At 28.7% G+C, this 23,437-nt stretch overlaps 1 protein-coding gene across 1 annotated transcript in view; it reads right to left on the reverse strand.

Annotated features, from left to right (window-relative positions):
- Window positions 1–23,437, reverse strand: part of LOC123303098 (pituitary homeobox homolog Ptx1-like) — an 80,516-nt gene that overhangs the window by 43,444 nt on the left and 13,635 nt on the right. The window contains exon 2 of the mRNA XM_044886200.1: window positions 17,512–18,216. Coding sequence (XP_044742135.1) covers window positions 17,512–17,938 — 427 coding nt within the window. The 5' untranslated portion in view covers window positions 17,939–18,216. The remainder of the gene's footprint in view (window positions 1–17,511; window positions 18,217–23,437) is intronic.

A 23,437-nucleotide genomic window follows, 5' to 3' on the forward strand; every position in this document is an offset into this window, starting at 1 on the left:
CTTTCACGTTATCATGTAAATAGACATTTTCTACGTTATAATATTATCTGTCATATAGAGTAAATGAGGGTTAAAGGGGGATCGTTGTTACAATGAAATACTGCTTGCAACACACATATTTAAAACCACGTTAAATAAACATTTCTGTATGTGTGGCTGTGTATCATGGATGATGGGTGACGCTATTTTCACACTTGTATTTTTTTTTTTGTTACATAGCTTTTATTTTGAAAAAATTATAAAAATATCCAATAGCAATTTTACAAATTTCACACAAATGAAGATAAATTAGTTTTAAAAATATTTTAAGAGTGGGTTTTGTGTTTTTGTTTGAAATGGTTTTTATAAATTTATTTCGTAAATTTAAATACAGCCGACTCATTAAAAATATGTGTCATAATGTAAAAACTTAGCGGTATTTTGCTGGCCAGATTATTTAACCAGCGCCAGTATAGTCTAATGTCCATCAGCGTATACTTTGTCATCGATAAATACACCTCTAAAAATTGGTGTGATGCTTATTCTAACAACTTTTTTTATATCCAAAAATTTAAGTAAATAGAATGTTCTTTTTCTTAAGGCACGATCATTCTTTGATATGCTTTGTAGGTTTTAACTTGACGGATATCCGTCTTTTTATTATGTTATTAGAAATATATTTGATTAGAGCAACAAATCCAAAAATAGTTTTGTCCGACACCAAATAAAAGCAAATTTGAATTCTTAGATAAAAAAGTTCTTAAATTAAGCATAAATAAGAGACACACCAATTTCTAGATATGTATTTCTAAAGGACAATATATGCAGAAGGACATCCTAGTCGATAAAACAGAATGTAGCTACTAAGACAAACCATTTGAGTGGCAATACTTAAACATACGATTCTGTAGCTTTCAAATTTTTGAAGAAACAAGGCGGGGGGGGGGTTCTAGTGTGACCCTTGAGGTCCGTACGAATAACTTCCCAGAATAATCAAGATTTCCCATTGTAAAAAAAAAAAAAATAAAAATAACAAACTCGATCAATTTGAAACGACTCAAGTAATGAAATTTTTTTTTTATATTGCCGTTAACACGTTTCAATCCACACCTCAACTAAGTCGATATCATTTTTTGTTCGGCTGATATCAATCACGAAAAACGATCGTACGTACACACATACACACTTCTTCTCCAAGTTTGCGTTAGTGCCTTGTCCTGAATATGAAAAAGATATATTGAAAATTTCAATTTAGAAAATCGGACCCATAACTATAACTCCTGTTCTGGGAAGATAACAAATTGAAAAGAAATTTAAACTTCAAAAATACAAACAACTCAGGACATATCAAGTTTTAGAAATGAATCCATTTAAGTACCACTGCGATTAGATGGATCAAGGTCTGCTGTTTTATAAATAAAGTTACTGTAAAAATTTCAAATTAATAAAGCCACTTAGTTTAAGTACAAGCTCAAAAATATAACTTTAATAAATTGATATTTTTTACAATAAGCTTTTCAGAAATTATCATAACTTACAGTACAAGTATACACTACGAAATGAGACAATAATGATTGACCTTCAACGTCCGTTCTTTTTCACTAAGACCACAGCAAATTGTTTTGTTGAAAACCGTTCTAACTCATACAAATTAAATTTTTTCAAAAGCTGTTTGTTTAACAATATTTTAATTAATACAGCAAAGCAGGTTTGTTCGTAGCGTCTTTCAACAAAAAGTTTTGTTCGATCAAGCACTGCAAATTTGTCTTTGACCAAAACAGTGTGTTTAATCATGCTTTTAAACAAAACACTTGGTATTAGAACAAAACACTTTGCTTAAGAACCGTTGTTGTCCGAATAAATTCAAAATTGGTTATATACTTTTAAATGAAACAATTTAAGAACATTTATGCTGTATGTGGCCTAAAAATGGTATAAACGCAGATAGCATCCAATTAAGCAATAACCCGTGTTTCTTTTAATTCATGACGTCTTAGGTATCTTGACAAAATCATTTTTCACAAAAATATAACTGGTCCAACAAAGCTTCATTAACCAATTAATATATAAAATAACTCACCAATTTGATGCGAATCAATATAAAATTTTGGATAAAACATAATTTCAACAATGTTTTCAAGAAAATGTTTAATTTTAAAAAGAAAATTATTGTTTCGATATTATTAAAAAATAGCCGATGAAGTCATAAGATTATTTATTACTCCATAATATTAAAATTTTCCATTTAATCTTCACAACACGAAATCACTAAAACAAATGAATTTTTTGTCGTTTTAACTAAGGTAAAATTTAAAAATTATAAAGATAAACTCACACCATTTACTGAATAAGAGAAATTTAGAAAATTGACGGATCCTCTCACGGTAACCTCTGTAAGGCCTTGTAAGATGTTATTTACGTATTAATAGTTCGAGCGAGAAATAGGGCCCCAAATTTACCTTGGAAGTTTTTTAGATCATAAACTAAATTTGGCATAATTTTTTTTTCGGCAGGCAATGATTTTTATACCGTGTATATATGAAATATATCAAGGTATATTAACTTTAGTCCCAAGATTGTAACGCTTAAACATATTGATGATACGAACAATTTTGGTATAGGTTTACATAAAATCACCTAATTCTAGTGTTAACACAATAAATCAAAAACGAAAAGAGATATCAAGCTAAAATTTTTACGTCTTAAGCACACGTAAAAAAATAGGCGGGTTTGATAATGATTAACATGGGTTATCTTGGTCTCGAGTCCGTAGGACCCAACTCGTAAGCCGTTAGAGATAGAACAATAGTTTAAGTAAAAATGTTTCTTATAAAAAAAAAAAAATTTTATACGTTAAATATATATTATGTATGTGTTTGTTTGTTTGTAGCACATAATAAATCCACTGAGGAAGTGAGAAGAAAGATACTCTTATTACTTTGTGTGTAAGAGTGGTAATCTTTCTTTACTTGCATTACGTAAAAAAACGATTGCGTAATCAACATTGTCATTACATGGTATTTCAACAATTAACTCAGGCAATTGTTTGTTTTCACTTGTTTCTGTTACGTTCAGATATTGTTTAACTTTATCATTTAGTAAATCCATGCGAAACACAATTCTATAAAAATATTTGCCCAAATTAATTTTTTTAACGTTTATATCAAGCAACGAAAAAATAAAACATGCTTTTGAGCAATTTAAAACACTATATGTTTGTAAAAAAAATTTTTTTTATAAACTCCTTCGTAAATATATAAATCTATTCACTAGGATTAGTTAAAAATTCTAGACAAATGCGTTTTCCACCTGGGTATATGTATGTATAAAATATTGTCTATAGATGGGAATAGATTGATATATGACTTCCTAAAAGGAAGAATGGATTATGGTAGATTTAGACAAGACGTGCTTGATATAGAATTTTGAGTCTGTTACATATTTATGTATATAAATTTATATTATATTTGAAGGTACGAACATCATTTACTAAGTGTTCCAGTATCAGTGTTACAAATTTCAAAGGCTAAATTATCCATTGACTTTGTCGCTGAGAGAGCTAAATTATATTTTTAATTTGATTAATGAAGAGAATATTGAGGGGCAACTGCGTGGATCAAATTTTGTTTCCGAATATCGAAAAAATAAATGTTCTATTTGTTAGGCTCTTGGTTTTATTTTATTGTTAGCAATCTTATGCTAATATTTGTTGCCCTCCGGTAGTAACATACGCTCGATTGGCATAGCACTTTCTACTTCCAACTCCGACTCCAATGCTCTTCCGATGGTTGGTTGCCATTATATAATTTATTCAGTAAGCGTGGCAGAGCTGACAATATCGTAGTTCGAAAAAAGCAAAACGAGATTTGACATTTAAGCCACGTGAAAATCTCGAAAACTTTCTTTTCGTCTAATCAAAATCGTTTTTTACACCTTCAGAAGCAAGTGCGAGCAAATGGTGCACCTTGGCTATTCACTCTGTTACAGTTTATAATCGTGTACTTCATCAAAAAGGGCTTCATTTGATGTAAAAATACCTTAAAAACATTACCATATTATCTTGAATAAACACGGTAAGAAATGCATGGCGTTTACTACAATTCTGGTATGGTATAGAGACAGATACTATTGTATCTATGTTAGCATAAGTAATATTGGCTATCCACCAGAATTATTGTGGATATCGCCAACCAGCATGGGTGTGACACAGTTACGGCATTGATTCGTCCGCCACAACTATTGTTAATGTGACTATTCCTTCAACACAGTATACAAGGTGGCATTCACAACGATACTGACATAGATATATCCACAAAAAAGATTTTTAGATGGTATACTTCGAGAAAGAAAAATTGTTGAATGCACTTCTTTCTTTCATGTTATTTGGATGAGTATTATCTAACCCAACTTTTAAAACTTTTTCTGAAACATCTTGTATTTCTAAATCCAAAGTCAGGTGGAGAAGAGACCTTACTCTGTATAAGATTTTTTTTCTCTTGTAGGTAAAAATATTATCTCTTAGATAATGAATGTCTTTTCCTTAAGATATGATCGGCGTATGATGTCGTTTCTCGTAAATTAACTTACGTATTTAGTACGTGATGTTATTAGAGAAATATTGATCTTATTAACAAAAATTTTTACATATAACGACCTGAAAATTGCTTCGCTGATTGTATTTTATAAAACGATTTTTGAAGGCTTTGACAGCTTAGACTTAAAGTAATTATTGGAACGTGATATTTTTTCACTACAGGTATTAGGAAGACAAAAAATTGGATACTTGGAAAATGAGCAGTGACTACCTTGCCTAGTCAAGAATGACAGCATGCTAAAAGGTATCATTAGTTTCTTGTAAGACAATCTATTAAATTTGATTAAATTGACTGAATGCCAACAAAATTTGTCAGGCTCAACATTCATAAAATTCGTAGTATTTAACGGCAAAAATTTAGGTTTCCTTGTTAGAATAAAAAACCCATCTAAAAACAAAAAAATAGTACTGGCTTGATAATTTGTTCCCGAATTTTGGAATGCCTGTTTGCCTGAAGTTCATTTTAATTCGTTAACGAAAATAATTAATTTTTGTAATGATTTTAGATTAGAGGGTTTTAAAAATCACCGTATTTAATAAATAGACTAAAAAATCTATAAATGTGTTCATAGCCATAACTCAAAAAATAGAAACATTCACGATTTTCTGTGTAACTGTTCCACTATATATGGGATCGTTTGGGAATATATTCTCTCCCGAATTTGCTATACCTATTATTAAATGTGAACTAAAAAGAAATTGAATCACAATAATATTTTTAGAACTTCGAAAAACGTTTTTTTTTTTTTTTTTTTATAAATATTTAGGTATAAAAAAAAAAATATATGAAAATTATAACAAATAAATACTCTTTTGGGTAATTCCTTAGAGAGGAAAAAGCTTAACTCATGACTTATTCATTCCAGTTAAATCTAAACTAGTCTTTAACATGATTTCGTAATAAATTATCACAATAAAACATATAAAAATCTTTTATTTTCTAAGTTAATAAATAATAAATATAAAATGCTCTGGCTGTGTCGTAGCCAACAGATAATGGAACTATGTAAGCAGTGTACGGTGTATGTATTTCATACCAAAATATATTATTTAGATATTATGGCGCCATTTAATTATCTTTTTAAGTAAATAATTATAATTATATAAATACACATACAAGAATCAAATAAAATCACTATCATGTACCTAAAATGAGCTATGTTGAGTCTTGGAGGAAGCTAATCATTATCTCAACGATCTTTTTATATCAACGAGGATAACATAACGAACAGTTCGTCTTTCGTTTGCCCGAAACGAAAACGGCCATATAAACAGCACTTAATTCATATGTACTGAAAAATACTTCATAAATGCAAAGAATTACCACATTTATTTAGAAAATTCGGTTCATGAGTTCGTTTTGACTTAAATTTGAAGTATACATAGTTATATTAATATTGAATTCTATTTAAGGGGTAGGAAAACATTAAAACTACCCCTAAAATAACTTTTTTGAAAATATCACAAAAACAAACGAACATATGGAAAAAATTTGAATGAAAAATGAAGATATAAAATTTTCTATAAAATCATTTCAAATCACATTTGACGTATTTGCAAATATCACGGTTTCTAGTTTTTCCTGATTTTCAGCAAAACGGTAAGTTTATTTTATCATAAATTTAGCTCAGGCAAAAATTGCAGATCAGATAATTAAATATAAAAAATGTCTTTCTACTTATTTTCTATTATTTGCATGTAAACATTATAGTAAATCTCAAGTTAAAATTATGGAAAAATAGCAATTAATTAAACTTGAAGCAATAAAAATTATGAAAATAAGATACGAAATTGCATAATTAATATTTTTTAAATGTAAATTAACGTTATAACTTATTTAAATTTGTTAGAAAATAATAATAAATTTAGTACACTACCTTAAAGGTGTCGTAGAAACTTGTGCATATTATGACGATTACAACTCTTTCAACTTTTTGAATCGTCATATCTCAGAAACGGTAGTTCTCAAGAAAAATGTTTGATCTACTATTTTCTTTCAAACTTATTTCATGATAAAACTTCCCGTTTTTGTGACCTTTGACCTCGAGTAAAATTTTTCGTCGGTATCGGGGACTTTTAAGATTTCTTTTAATATCATGTTTTAAATAATCTTACCAACTTTCCTATTTTTGGGGTTAATTTGACCGGATAATAAATAAAGCATAGTCATTCAACTGTATAATGTACAATAATATTTTTTGTGTATCGGTAAAGATTTTTTATATTTATTTCTCATATTTCTTTGCTAAAAATTTCAAATATTTTATCTTATTAATGAAGTACATATCTGTCATTAAATGTTTGTTTACATACATTAACAGGTATATCTTAGTCTTGTTTTTTTAAATTTACTTTTTGCATTGAGCATTTCTTATGTAATAAAAATAATAATTATTCATAAATAAATTATCTAAGTTTTATTCAATTTGACCTGAATTCCTTAATTCCTTAGCTCGGGAATTAAGAATATTACATGACATTCTGCAGTGGCTGCCATCCATTGTCAGTAGAGATTTTATAACTACGTTAATTTATTTACTTATGCTGATGACTGCGATACCGTTTTATACATAATATATCAAGTACATTATTTTCATTAAAAACATTAAAGGTTTAATTATGTATAGATTGTTTCCCATGTTTTTTTACTCAAAACTTCGATTTTTAATTGTTTCAGGCCAATTCAAAAATTTGTTTTCCAAGATAACTACTTTCCTTTATGTAACAATAATATTAACATTAGTAGGTATACATGTATTTTATACAGCCCCATTAATAAAAACATAAAATAGCCAATCTTACTAAGTTCCCAACAGCAGCTCCGATTTTGATGATTTTTAACCCCCGAACTAAAAAAGGGGTGTTATAAGTTTGACCGCTATGCGTGTGTGTCTGTCTGTCTGTCTATCTGTCTGTGACATCGTAGCGCCTAAACAGATGAACCGATTTTGATTTTTTTGGAGCTATGTTTTAAGTGCAAATTCAGGGTTCCATACTTAACTAAAAAAAGAAAAAATTGACGATGATCTTGCAAATCGGCTCAGTTTGGAAATGGCTTTAATGAAAAATAAAATTTAAGGAAAAATGCGAGTTTAGTGTTCCATAGCCGAAAAATTTGTCGGGATTTGTCTTTTTTTATAGTATATAAAATCAGAAACCTTTCAGAGGGACAAATAATCTGATGGGGGAAATGGCAATGCACCTACTGATATATCCATCGCTAATGTTAGAAGTTTGAAATTTTGAGAGGATATTAATTTTATTCTTTAAGTGTCATTTAAGAAAGGATTTTTCGGAATTAATCCCTTAAAGGATTGAAGTAGGGGATGAAGGTTTTTACGAAAATATATACAAACCGTTATTTTTGAGTTCAATTTCAATTTCAAACTTCTATCATAAGCGACTTAGGCTAAGCGTTTATATATCAGTCGTGACATTGCCATTTTCCCGCTCATATTATTCCTCCTCACTGAAAGGTTTCTGATTTTAAATATTTTTTTTTTTAAATTAAAAAATCGTCAAAATTGGAGTTGCTATTGAGGACTTCCGAGTAAAAACATGCATTACATTGTTAGGTCAATGCTTCCTAGACAGTTTAATCTAATTCTATAATAGCACTGCTTAGACTTGACAATGCAAAAAATAGTTTTTATAAACTTTGGAGGACATTTTGGTAGAATAAAGTAGTATGGATATATTTCGAATAAAACTTTGACCAAGTCCTTTATTTAAAAATAACAAAAACTCTTCGATTTTCATAAATAAATTTGCATGTCTGATATATCTACTCTTATTATTTATGGGTGTTACTTATTTGTGATGTATTTCGTGAACAAACCATGATCGCAAAGATTTCTAGATAAAAAAATAAGTCAAACTGTATGATGCTTAAGTAATATTTCATAAACATAGGATACATTTTCAATCAACCGCATTAACTATTTTCAATTGGCCATAACATTTTGAAATTGTATCGAATTTCAGATGTAAATTATTGTGAAATATTTATGTGAATATTTCTGAATATTTTGTTGTGGTCATGCCCATATAATTAATTTTTGAATGTTGTACATAAAAACAAGTGTTTCCTATTTTGATAAGTTGAACCATATTGCTCCGCCATGCGGCTTTAGAGATTAACATAAAAGGTTAAAAACAATTAGGTAAATATTTGTTTTCGCTCGTGTATAGAGATCAAGATTTAAATCAATTTATGTGTCAAAATTAAAATAAAGTACCTGGATGACCAAGATTTTTTTTTTTGGGTAAATCGTGTTTTTAAAAACATATTTAAATACAAATTATAAACTGATGAAATAAGAATAATATTTTTCGCCGTTTGGGAGATTAAAGTTTCCGAATAAGACGACATTTTCTAAAATAGAAATTTGGCTAGATCGATTTTTCTATATATAAGTTTAAATATATAAGATTATTACAGCAACTGAAATTACAAAATTTAATTTGTTTTAAAAAACAATTTCTTTTCTGTTTGTTACAAATTGTTCCCCGAGAGTAAGGTGGTGCTATATTACAGGTTGTACTCGACATCAACCATGGCACTGTAAGAACTTGTTAAATAACCCCTTCTACATGTACCTATATTGTAGTTAAGGCGGAGAGTGAAGCTCTTCGGCTAAAGTTGGAAAACATTTCCAGGTGGATTTCTAAGTTCAAAAGCAACTTTTAATTGGATCTAAAACCGCCCCGTTGTGTAGGTATGATATGAAAATATTCGAGATTGAGACATCGGAGTGGTTTGTGGGGAAATTGTAGGTATTATTTACAAAAATTATCATGAAAAAACTCCGAAGTAGTAACAAAAATTCAATTATAAGATTTATTACAGTTAGAGATGTTACAAATAAAGGAAAATGAAAGAAACCGCTCGAATTTGGCTAAAACCTCATGGTTTATAATAGGTTTATGGTTTAAACCATGGAATATGTTTTTTAGATTCCACTTATCAATAGAAAAGCAGGGGTTAGTGGTGCAAATGTTTCTATTTTTTGATAAACAATAAATTGTTAATTCAATGGAACGCAACGGTTAATGTTAAATTTGACTTACAAAATTAATCAATAGGCAACTTGAATTACGTATATCTTATACATGTATAATCATTTTCGATTGTTTGACAAACGCTTAACATTTACGTCATACAGGTGACCTAATTACTAATTTTTTAAATGAACTTTAACATTGCGCTACTAACTCTCATGCGTTACTAATAAAATTTGAAACCTAAGAAACACATTCCATGAGATTTTAGCCAATTTCAAGCGACTTCTTTCATTTTCCTTTTTTATCCGATTTTTGTAACATCTTTTATCTACTGTACTAAGTCGAATTTAAAATAAACAATAGTTGAAAGTAATTTCTTTTCTAGTAATAAAATAAAAATTGTTTTTAAAAACAAAGACAAATATAAAATCGAATTTCATTTTAAAATAAATGCAAAAGCTATAAAATTCAAACATATTTGCTACTCAATGAATAACTATCTTCAGTTTAGAAAAATAAACCCAATCAGAACTAAACTATATATGTATTAGGATTCCGTTCAACAAAAAATAGATGTAATTGTGACAAATATGGAATGTCGTTGGATTTTCGTATAAACAATTGAACTAACAGGTTAACATTATAGGACTACAAATTGACTAACATTATAGGACACTGCTTTTTCTTCTAAAAATAATGCTAAAAATTGAATTTGCTCCGTTAATGTAATCTATTTGATTTTGGCACACCTCTGTTGGCCACAGCAGATTAAATCCTTAATGGGTCGTAAGATAGTAAGAAATAAGACGGAATATATTTGGAAAGGGTAATGTAACATTTGTCTCGTGTTCAAAAGAACTAAATAACACATTTATTGCAATTTTTTAAAAGTATTTAAATTGTACGGTTTATAAAATCTGTATGAAGGACATTATGGATTCTATTTGAACTATAGATAATATAACAATCATAAAAAATATGACTGCATGCTGCTAGAGCAAAAACTATTTCCATGTTAAAAGCTCTTACATGAAAACTACAGAACAAACAATTCTTTAAGAAAATATATTATATATATATGTGTGTACAAAATTAGAAGGTGCTTTACAATGGGCTTTGTGATTCAAAATTCACTGACAATTGATTTCGGTGGTTTAAAATTTGGATCTTATTGTGTAAAACCTCTAATTAGAGAAATATTCAGTTTGAAAATCTTTTAGTAACCAATAAATAGCAAAAGTTTACAAAATAATTTATCCCTTTTTTATGTTTTTGATAGAATGTAAAAGCTAGAAGAGGATAGTTTTGAATTTGATTTCAAATTTTTTGGGTCCAAATAAAAAATATTTTCGAACCCTATTTAGAATACAATCTCTGGCTTTAACTGATTTTTATTTTAAAACGACAAACAAACAAAAAAACAATTTAAACATATAAAATAGATTATATAGAGGAAGTATCATCAATTTCTTATAAATCATAATGACAAATGAAATCAATAAAAATAGAAAAATAAACAGATTTACAAAAAAAGATAATTGCAAAAATATTCCCTACAGAGTTCTTCATTCTATTATTATACTACAGTAGTAGGTATCTAAAGGGGTTAAAAATATTAAATACAAAAACAACCCCTTATACATATTAACTTTTATAATAATAATGATTATAAAATAAGTTTATTGTGGCCAAAAACTGCAAATGGCCTATCATCTTTCTATCGTATTTCGAATAGTACTGTGCCTTTTTTCGAAGGGGTTGAAAAACAATATATGTATTATATACAATATGTTTCAAAAATTGTGAGCAGCAGAAAAATGAAATTCTAACACAAAAAATCCTCTGATGTCTTTCGTCCTAAGGGTTATAGTTTTTAATTTTAAAAAAATTTTCGGCTGATATTAGGGAAATTGAAATTTGTGTAAAAAGCAAAATTGTATGGAATAAAATTTACTTTAATTTATCTACTAACTATTCTTTTGCTAAGTTTATTATTTTTGGAGAAATTTTCGTTTAAATTCTAGAATACGGATTTCGCATTTTTGTTCGAAGTTTATGAATATTTAATAGGTAGGTATTATTATTATTATTATTATTATTATTATTATTATTGTTTTTATTTCAACAAATTATTGAAATTAAATGTAGGTACATGAAAATGCATTTGAAAACGTAAATTTGTGCGTAAATATTAAACTTGAAGAAATGTGAATATATGAAGAAACGTTCGGATGATAAATTCAAGTAAAATTTCCTACAACTTTGCCATTTCAATTTTCCTAGCATCCAGAGGAATTTTCGTCTTACTATCAACCATTTTTCTGCCCGTCATTACTTTTCAGACACTCTGTGTGCGTACAATAAACTTATATTTCTTGTGTAAGCGCCTTTAATCGTGTATATATATATATTTTTGGATGTGTTTGTTTTACTATTAGATATCAACCCTTATTTAAAAGGGGTTGTTTTAGAAGAATCTGTTATGTGAATAAAATATATAATAGACTTACAATATTGTCATTTTATTAGTCCCTAAAAGGTAATTTACTAATTTCGATTCATGTTTAGCAAAGAGAAAAGAAGGGTTCTTGGGGTATGTGTTTACGTTTTTGTAATATATTCAATGAATAAATTAATATCACACATGTTTCGATTAACGAATTTCGATTAACTGCTGTGATTTTTCGAGATGAAAAAATATGTTGATGTATGCAATTTATCAGTTTTGTCAATTTCACATCGATGGTTTTATAAATTTTACTTTTCTTCCACAAATTCAGTTGTAAATATATCCAACTTCAGTGATGAAATTTTACTTTAAACACAGACGACATCGAAGGAAAATTATACCACAATTTTGAATGGTGATTTTATCTTAACATTTTTTAGATATATTTTATGAAAAACTGTTCAGCTGATTGAAAATTCTTAGGTTTTTTCATCTTAATGTAGAAGTAGTTGTCCGACTAAGTATATGACGTGTAGGCTAATATAGATTAAACATACATATTTTAAACAAGTGAAAACAAGCAATTGCCTGAGTTAACTGTTGAAATACCATGTAGTGATTATTACGCAATCGTTTGATTTTTTCATGTCATGTGAGTAAAGAACGCTAGTCACTCTTAGACAGTCAGATATTTGGCATTTTTACTGCACACACGTATCTTGTGTCAAAAATGACGGCATTTTCTTAGGTCTGGCTTATACAACTCCATCATAAGTTTTAGGGCATAATAGGAACCCATATTAATCAAGTTTTACTTTAAAAATTACAATAAATAGTAAAAATTAAATTTTCTAGTTCAGTCAAATATCTACTCTTACTATATTATAGGTACAAATGTCACGACCAACCTTTTTTTAAAGAATTGTTATTTTATCTTGGTATTCGAAAGCTAGAGCTTTCGTATTAAGCCTAATGAATTCGTTTGCTGGCAGAAATTTGGTAAGATTTCTGACAAAATTAATATATTTTGATGGCAAAAAAATCTCTGAATGGTGCTAGATCGAAAAAACAAAAATTTTTGGCATATAGGAATAGAAAATCATTAATTTTTCTTTCCATAAACAATTTGCACTCAAAAGACATTCAACTTCTGAGTAGTAAGTAAGTCGTAAACTATTATATTCGCATACGTGGGATTTGTACCTACATTACCACATGTATATATCTACTTCTGTTTTTTATGTATGCAACAAAATTAAGTGCTAATTTTCGTGACCTAAATGGAAACATTACAAGTGTTTTAGACAAACAAAAAAAAAACAAGTGTTAGTATTTTGTAATCATCGAAGCATAACCTATAACACATCATAAGGGTTGAAACTACCCTTAAAATTCTTTTAGACAACAAATATTTATATGATAATAAAAATAAATAATATCATCCATACATTATATAAAGTTAACAACCAAATGAAGTTCTTTTACATTACATAATACATTTAACACAAAAACTACCCTTAACAATATTATTTTGTCCCTCTATGTATATATCGATACGGTTAATTGCATTTTATGAATATAAGCATTTATTAAGAGAGAATATTGTTATTATGTAATACTTTAGTAATCTGGATACAATTAAATAAATTAGGAAGTATTCAATTTTTGCCTAAAAAATATACATCCGATTTAGCATCGAAATAAAGTAAATAGTAACTGCAGTAGAAAAATACTCCTATTATTTTTTAAAGACTTTGTAACCGAAACAAAGGAGAGATCAGAGCAAAATATGAGCCAGGATAAAACGGACTCAATGCTGCTATATGAGCTACCATGCTTGAATCGACGACACCGCCACCCGTATAAACTTATTACCACCATCCGTTTAAGCATAAATGTAATCATTTTTATATATTTTATAGCAGCGACTATTACAAGGTACGACACTGCCTTAATGATATTTAAGCTAAGCCCTTGGGCATAACAGTTTGCCATGACTACTTCGTGAGATTTCATAACGAAATTATGGAAAAAATGATTATGCATTTCACTGTCCAGTTCAAGCTTACAGAAAACTTACATACTCAGTTGTAGCTCCATGTGAGATGGTTTCTTTTTCCAACATTAGAATGGGGCTTATAAGTGTGCCCTCTTGTTTTAAATAAAATTCAAGTTTAAAAAAGTTGAAGCTTCATAAAAATTTAAAATTTCCCTAAAATTATAAAATCTTAGACAAGGTTTGAACTTTACAAAACTGGGATTGATTACCGGTTATATAATTTCGTGCCTATATTGACTATTTCATACAAATCAGATTGATAACTGGAGGAATTTTAATCATGGGCTGAATAACTCAGATGGGCTCAATAACCAAAAGCGTCTAACATCATTATTAGTCTTGTTCAAATTTTTACCTACAGTTATATTTTTTTATTATTGGAAATATATTTTTGCAGTAAAAGAATTTTATCGTAACAAAAATAAAATTTTTGTTTGATAAAGTAATGATACGAGCGGAAATATCCACTTAATTGATTTTATTTTTAGAATTTTATTCATGGAAAATTTAAAAAAGTGGGGACACCCTAAATAATTTTAATTTGCAGTTATAATATTTGATTTTATCTTCAAATACAAATAACTTTATACTCCAAATTAAAAATAGCATTTGAACCTAGTTTGGAATCCTTGGTTTCTGTTTAAGCCTAGAAAAACATTTACTTTTTCAAAATTACGGCGATGAGATATGAAAAACAACCGTAGGCATATTAAATGAAGAAAAGTCGCTTTACAATATGCTGCTGAAAATTTTATCCAAGAAAAGCATATCACACCTAAAAAATTATAATACCTTAAAGTGATTATGCCAGAATTTAACTGCTTAAGAGCGTATGACCATTTGTAACACTTTAAAAATATAGAAGTGAAACATTGATTTTTGGAGATCGCAAAAATTATTTCCATATATCGTGGACAAGTAGTAAAACTTTATATAAAACTTTTTTTACTTTAAATAAAACTGAATTTTCTAAAATTGCATACCCATTTGCTTGTGGTCCGAACAAAAAATTAGTAATCTAAAACCGGACAGGCTTTGACTTTGGTTGACTCTTTATGGCTTTTAACAAGAAAGTTGTGTTCCGAAGTCTTAAAAATAGTTTAAATACAGAGTATTTACCTGCTTAGAATCTAAAGAGAAAATAGTTTACTGTTGTTAAAAAGAATATAAGAGGAGTTTAAATTTACTACCCACATGCCAAAAATAATTTTTGGGGGTGGGGATAATTTTCTTTGGTTATTCATTCATCTCGGGATTTCTTTGAGGGTTGTTTTGAATTAAAAAAGTAAAAAGTAATTTTTTTTGTAGGTGATTTTAATAATGGAAAAAATAGATCATTGCTTTTCAGTCTATAAAAAGAATTAAATTTATATTAACAATATTATATTTTCTCCCAGATAAATGTATTAATTAAAAAAAAAATTGGTAGAATACTCTGTGCTTACATTGAGTGAGTCTCACTCCAGAGTATGCCTCTCTTGCTTACTCTCATTGGAAGATAAGAAAACTATCTGGAGAGCTTATTGAGAATAAAGACTAACCGGTGTCCACCAGTGAATTCTAAAACAAAGTCAACTATTACGTTTTTTTACAGTAAACCAATGAATAAATGCAGTAGATGTAAAAATGTTATTTATGGAAAACATCAAGAGATCATAATTTACGTTTAGCTGATTATCTCACTTGACCCTAATCAACGGCCGTAATCAAATGCCCCCACCAAAGGAAAAATTTTTTAAAGGGTTTCAATGTCCAAGGAGCGATTTTTTGAATCGGCGTTACCTTGGCGCAATTAAAATATTTAATATTAACTTTGTAGGTGTTTATCTTTTGAAACCTATAATATTCGAAGTAAGAAATATAAAATGAAAATATTATAACTCCATTATCGAAAAACTTTTTACCAATTTCAAAAAAGAAAATCATATTATATGCAAATAAACGCACAAAAAAGTTTTAGCATACAGAAAAAAAAAGATTATTATTATAATAATGAAATTTGTTCCAGAAAATATACATAATACAATATTATTATGATCCTTAGGGATACATACATAATATATAACCAATCATTTCTGGATCATTACTCGATTTGCATATTTATTATCTTTTTATACACACCCTCATGTGTGACGTAGCTCAACTAATGTCGACACAATTCGATATTATATTTAAAATATTTCATGGCAATGTAGTCTGTAGGTAATTATTATGTATATGGGTTATGGTTCGTAGAAGTTCTTTCGTAAAAATTTGTAGCGTCATTATTCAAACATTTAATATTTAAAAAAATGAAGAATTGTTAAAAATTATTTCATTTTTCCACATGCTATGGTTCCCAAGCATTTACTTAAATTAAGGCGTAAATGTAAATTGTTCTTTACCCTTCAAACATGACATCAAAAGTATTTTGAAATTCTTCTCTAATTAATTGGCTAAATTTGATATATTAGGCCCGGAACAATTCCATTCGAAAATCATGGTATTAGCCATGAATTATATCATGAGGTGGTCACAATATGTGAAATTCTTTCGTCATTTCTTAGTAGGCTATCAGAAATTGAATTTTGGAGGAAAAATATCAATGTGTAATCAAAATTTCCACTTTGGGAAACAATTTTTGTAACTCTAACAGAACGCTAATTAATTTTAAATACTCATTGAATAGTGCAAACAGAATTATTTTATTTTATTAGAAACTGAGAAAATAGGACTAGAAAGTCTATACGATAGAATAAATACGCTAATCTCGTCTCATGAGATCAATAATCGATCGGACCTAGATGCAAATATTAAAGATCCATATTTTAAAATATCTCGGTATTCGACCCTATTATCTTGCACTAATTTCCATTATTACATTACTTAGAAATAACGCTTTACGAAATGTGTCTCCTTCTACATCAAAATACTCACAAATTTTTCATTGGGAATGTGATAATATTTTTGACTGTATCGTGCAGGTAATTAGTTATTTTTCTAACTTCGATCTATGCAGGTATCGTTTTATTTTACAAAAAAATTTAAAAAAGCTATATTACTATACTGCGCAAGAAAATTCCTCATATTTGGGCGCCGTGATTGGGCGTCACTTAACTATTTTTCCTGTTTATTGTTATAAATCAAAAACTGGTGTAGTTTCATACAGCTGAAAAAACAGAATACCGCTGTCTTTGTGCGCTTCTGTACCTAGTATTAGTACTAGAGGCTTTATTTATAATGTAATAGTTATACGTATAAAATTATAACAATATATATGACCGTCTGAGTCAAGCTTGATTTCGTAAGCTAAGCTTAAAGAGAACTATGGAAGATAATAAAGGAAATTACGTAACAAATGCTTGTAGTTTTCTTCAATACTTGGAGTTAAGGAATGTTCTTGCAACTGTTATATACATTTAAGAGAAATAATTGGGACAAACTCACCACGTTTTAGTTTCTCCAAGGGTTCAGGATGCAAGGCTGGCGAATGAGGATGCACCACACTATGTGCTGAATGATGTGACGATGTACTATTGCTTGTATCATGTTGACCGCCATGACTACTTCCATGATGACTGTGACTGTGATGATGATGTCCAAGTACTGAAGATACCGAACCACTCATAATACCACTTAATGCAGAACTAACAGACACGGCAGCCGCAACAGAATCGTGTAGACTGTGGTGATGTGCAGTCGAAGAATGATGATGATGGTGATGTGATAAACCGCCCCCACCCCCACTACTGCCACCTCCCCCACCACCCCCATGTGTATCATTTGATGAAGATGACGTTGTACCTACACCAGATACCAAATCTTGTAGGCATAATCCAGGATCCGATAATGATTCCATGCTCCGTTGTTCCATCAACGGATGATGTGAAAGTAATTGTGACGAATACACCGATGTATTCGTCGGATAGATCACGTCACTATTAATGTCCGTTGGATCTCTGACACGTAACACAAATATTGTGGGCTGTTTGCAGTTGGATTTTTGTGAAGTTTATTTTTAACGTGTTGCCAGCGATTATGTTTTCTGGAGGTTTTTTATTTGCTTCCAAAAATATCGGTAAGGAATTTTTTTTTGATATGTGTGCGTTTAGTAATTACTGGTTGCCTTCTTTTTGTGTAGTAATCATCGATCTGGAAAATTAATAGAAAGAATTAGTGCCTCTTTTCAAAATTATTTAATGTCTGATTATTTGTTTTTATAATAAGTAAGAAAACCAAGTTTTTATTTGTGAAAAAATATTGAAATAAACTAATTTTAAAAAATACACTTTTTCAAGAAATCGAATTATTAGCGTCTATTTCAAACTTAATTGCTCTCATAGACTTTTTCATGGTATGTCCATTTTATTTCAAACTTGTTTTGTACATGTGAGTTTTGCTTCTTTTTTTTTGTAAACGAATTTCCTTCTTTTCCTTCGGTAAACTAAATACTAAAAATTTCTCACAACTACATGAATTAGCAAAGAGAAAAAAAAATTATCATCGTACATCTAACGCAGACATTAAACTTGATCTAGGTTTTCAAACTCAATGAAAAGCTCACTCTACTCCATACCTGGTAATCGATATTTGAAACTAGAAAGTGGTTTTGATTAAAAAAAGTTAAACATTTTTTTTCAAAACTTTTTTCCGCAAACCGTACAGCTTAGGCAAAAGCGAACAGAAAATTATTTACCAAAATTGTTTTTTCGTATCGAAATTTTTATTTCGTATAATTGTTTCTACGAAGTCTAGACGCTCTTAGAAAAAAAATTCCCAATAAAACCAATAAAAGTGGTTTGTTTTTCTATAAAGACCATTTTTGTTCAATATACTGTTTAATCTATTCGGTTTACAAAAAGATGTTTCAAATAAAAAATTTTTGCGTATTTATAAAAAACAACTTTATAATTGAAAACGTTCATCTAATGTTTGTCAGCCATGAATCAGATTGAGGTTTTAATTGAACCTGAAAACTTAGATTAAATTCGATGCCGCTTTAAACTAACATTTTTCGTTTCAAGCATTTTCCTCGATTAATTTTTTTCAAGCCAACTTAAAAAAGTATAAATCATGTATAATGTTAAAAAAATAATTTTTAAGTTTTTGTTGTACTAAAATGTAGAAAATAATTTTTTATACGTTCCTGATTTATATATCGTGTAAAACTATTTGTAAAAGCTTGAGACACTCCAAATTATTCTTGATTTTTTCAATTAAGTGCCTACAGCTTTTACGTTTACTTTTCAGAAGGTACAATAAAAATTTAAACCTTCTCTATTTATTTCTGAATGAAACATTCTCCTCGAATGTATTAATTTCTCATTTGAACTAAATACTTTCACATTAAGCCTTAATTCTGAAAAGCAGAATTAAAATTAAACAATTCTATTTCATTCATTGAAAACAATACATCTTTATTGCAGACTGCAGCATTGTATTTTGGTTTAAAATTTTCAAACAGTTCATTACTATCAAATTGATGATAGTAGTAGACAAATTTTAGCATAATGGTTAAAAAAGGACATACTATAGTCTGTCTGTATGTCTATTTGTTTTGTAATAAAGTGTATTGGATACTTATAACCACTTGAATACACATACAGGTCTGTAGATTTAAATAAGTAAATTCGTTGGCAAACCAATTGATCCAACATGGATAAAAGTCTTATGTTGGTATTACCTTAGATTTCGTTTTATTTATAAGTACGTTTGGTAATGAAATCATTTCTTACTTCTATCATGTAAAAATGTGTGATATGTGTGATTTTATGATAATCAAATAATGGTATAGCTGGTACAATGTAGAGCGTAAACCAATTACAAAATAATTCTAAGCGAATATTAGCATGATCCGTGTTTATAGTGAAGGAAAATAATACATACATATTCATACCATTCTTGAAGCTGAGGGCAGCAGCATATGTTGAACAAACTCCTAAAGCCGCTTTTTTATATAAACAATTTCATGTTGTAAAATTGTTTCAAAATTCTTCTTTTGCGCCAGAAAAATATATATCTGAGTTTAATATTTTGATTCTATTTATCAGCAAGGCCTATGATGCTATGAGATAATGTTACCATGCACACTTATGCGCGTGGATAAAATCATTGAATAATTCAAAATAATATATCCCGGAAATAGGAAGCGTATTTATATCTATTTTTTATATCAAAATATTCACCTGAAGAAAAAAATTCTATTTGATGATTGAGATTAGAAATTCCCGTCAACCTTTCCATTCTTAACTTTTTTTTTTTAAGAAGTGAATATTTTTGGGAATGAAAATCTTTTTCACGTAAATCACTCTGTAGAAAATGGTTGGAAGGACCTTAAAATCGCTAAAATTATTACCTTTCATAACTGTATACATCTTCTTATAATTACAAGAGGGCGGAATTTCTTTCGCATCATTCCGAGTTCAAATATTAATATAATTATATATTATACTAGCTTGATATCCGCCCGCTTCACTGGGCTTAAAAGTAAAAACCACCACTTTTTAGCCTCCACCTCTCTTGGTCTCACTTGTCCCTTTCCATACATTCGAAGAGATTGTTTTACACAGCTAAAATATATGCACAGTTTCTTTTTTAAGTGTCAAATAGTCATAATTCATTGAGTATATCAGAAAAGATGGCTACTTATTATTTGGCATTTACTATTTTAAATTTTTACAGAAATCTTTAATTGATGGACCGATAGAGTAGTTAAATGTCAGATTAATAATAAATCTGGATCAGAATTTACGTATTTTAACGGTAGTGAATGTGATGTAATGTAAGTTTTTTTTAAGTAATTAAAATAAAATAAACAGAAAAAAAGGTATATGTTTTTGTCTGTAACTACCAAAAGCTATTAAGAAATGAATACAATTATTTTTCTTTGTAAAACGACTTGGCTGTATTTCCACTTTCATTCTTTTTAGTGTTTCTCAACACCTTTTCGTGACCGTAGCAAGAACGTATATCCATCTACTGTATATGGAATGTTTCTGAAATTAGTGCCACTTTTAGACACTTATTCTCTTTTTCGAGCAAGATTAAAATTTTAATGGGTAGAATCTTCCTTATCTGGTGCCTGGAGCTTGGAGTAAAGCCAAATGAAAGCTTTATGCATTTTGTCAATTTACAATTACCTTACCCAATTTTCTAAGTGGAGCATTGAGTTTTTATATATCTTACAACTACACAATTTTTGTTTCGTTAATAATACACAATTTGCAGACAAGCAAGTTGTTATCCTTGATTCTTGAAAGCACTACTACTAAAGTAAGTACCTGAGGATGAGTTGCTTCAATTTTCCTTAAGAAGTTAGGCATGGCAATCGGAAATGCAAGACTAGTTGCAATAGGGCAAAAAGTTCAATGTTTGTCCTGCCACATGGCAAGTATTACAATCCTTTTTTGAAAACCACTATGATTGCCCAATTATCCCGTCTACTTAAGAGAGTAGAATTTTTCCATTCAATTTTTGAAGTGTTTCATAACCGTATAAATTTTTTTCTTTAGATAGAAACAAATTTGAAAGCGGAAACCGTATAATTTTATGTGAAACAAGTATATTAAGCTTAATCATTCAAAAACATATAGAACTTTTTAATCCCATTTTGCTCAATTTCTGTCATTGATTTGTCAATATCAGTTTTTTAGGAAACTTTGCTTTTTCCAGTTTTAAAGTAAATTGTCCCCTTTTATTCTGTACCTACCCATAGTATATCTCAAAAGTACCAAAGATAACAAAGTTACACGGCTGCAGATGTTGTGTATTTTTAACGAAATGTGTATTTATAAAAAAAAAGAAAATTCAACTATGATAAGCCCATGAATGTCAATATAATTTCAAATCTGAGAAAATCGATAAAATAACAAAAATAAAAAAACAATTTAACCGATGGAATTTTTCATGACTAATAATAATAATTAATTTTATTTATTTATTTACATGATTTTTCTAATTAATTGTTATTATTGATTTGATAAAATAAAATAATTTTTATTATTAAAATGAACTTTGTACGATATTTAAACCACATATATATTTTATTTTATAGATACCTTCAATATCGATATCAATAACCGATATAATTTTATAATTTTTTTTATCTATTAATTAAGTAAATATAAAATTGTATATCATTTAGATTTGAGTTGTAAAATTTAGTTGCATTCGTTTTTGTTAATAAATTTTTAATAATATAAATAAAGTGGAATATTTGCGTTTGTGTAAATTATTTTCGCTTGCGAAGTCAATCATCTGTAATCAATCAATAAATAAATTCACAGATTTTACTTTAAATCTTAAAGGCAGCGTTGGCAGTAAAAGAGCCATAGAGATTGGAATAAAAAACTTACTATTTTGTTTAAATACTTTTACATATGCTTACAGCATGAATCTGATTATTTTGTAAAAGCAGAAGCTTTCAATAATTTGGAAGAATCTCATCATCTTGAAATGGCTCATCATATGGGTATCAAAAAAAAAAAGCGAACAGAAGTAAAAACTTAATTTTTGTAGTAACCAATTAAAAAAATTATTAACATATATACCGTGAATATAAAAAACTATTACAAATAATAAAAAGTCAACAGCACAACAGTTCTAAAAAGGTCTCTCATCCAAGTACTGACTATACACAATTTTGTTAATTTACGTCCCAAACGTGAGCCTGGTTTGAATACGTTACTTACCGCAAGTTTGGATGCCAAATTAGGGACATCCAAAACCGGGCATCCAAACCCGGACCTCTAAACGTGGGCCGGGTTTGGATGCCTTACTTACTGCAAGCAAGACACTCGCGTTGACATTCGGTTTGCTCTATTTGGGCTAAATCAATGCCTCACTGATTTTTCTAGTCGGGAAAGTGAAAGATAGAAACCTCATTCAAACTTTATAAAAGCTTAACTGCAATTTCTAGTCGGCGTGCAATTGCTTAACTGCAATTCCTGGTTGCGTAAGTTAAGCAAACCAAACTTGCCGCTTTCGTATTCATCACTACATAGCCTAAAATATAACATTTTTATTTTGACAAGGGAGTATAATATTTCTAAAATCAACTAACGTTTGTTGGGAACCTATATATTTCAATAGTTATATTTGCTAAGTTTTTTTAATTAATCAATTCCTTTTAAATTGGTATATTTTTTGGAAATATCTATTATATTTAGGTCAAAAATATTTATGGATATCTATTTTATTTGATAATATACAATTTTAACGCAAAAAAATTTTATTTAAATATAAATATTTATTTTATTATCAAAGATTACACACCAAAAACCTATAAATTATTATTTTTTTTTTATTAAACATATGAGCTGATTGATTATCAGGTGTGATGGACTGTAAAATTTTATATTTAGTAAACAAAAAG

This window comes from Chrysoperla carnea, chromosome 1 (assembly GCF_905475395.1).
Source record: "Chrysoperla carnea chromosome 1, inChrCarn1.1, whole genome shotgun sequence".
In the NCBI taxonomy this organism is placed as follows: Eukaryota; Metazoa; Arthropoda; class Insecta; order Neuroptera; family Chrysopidae; genus Chrysoperla; species Chrysoperla carnea.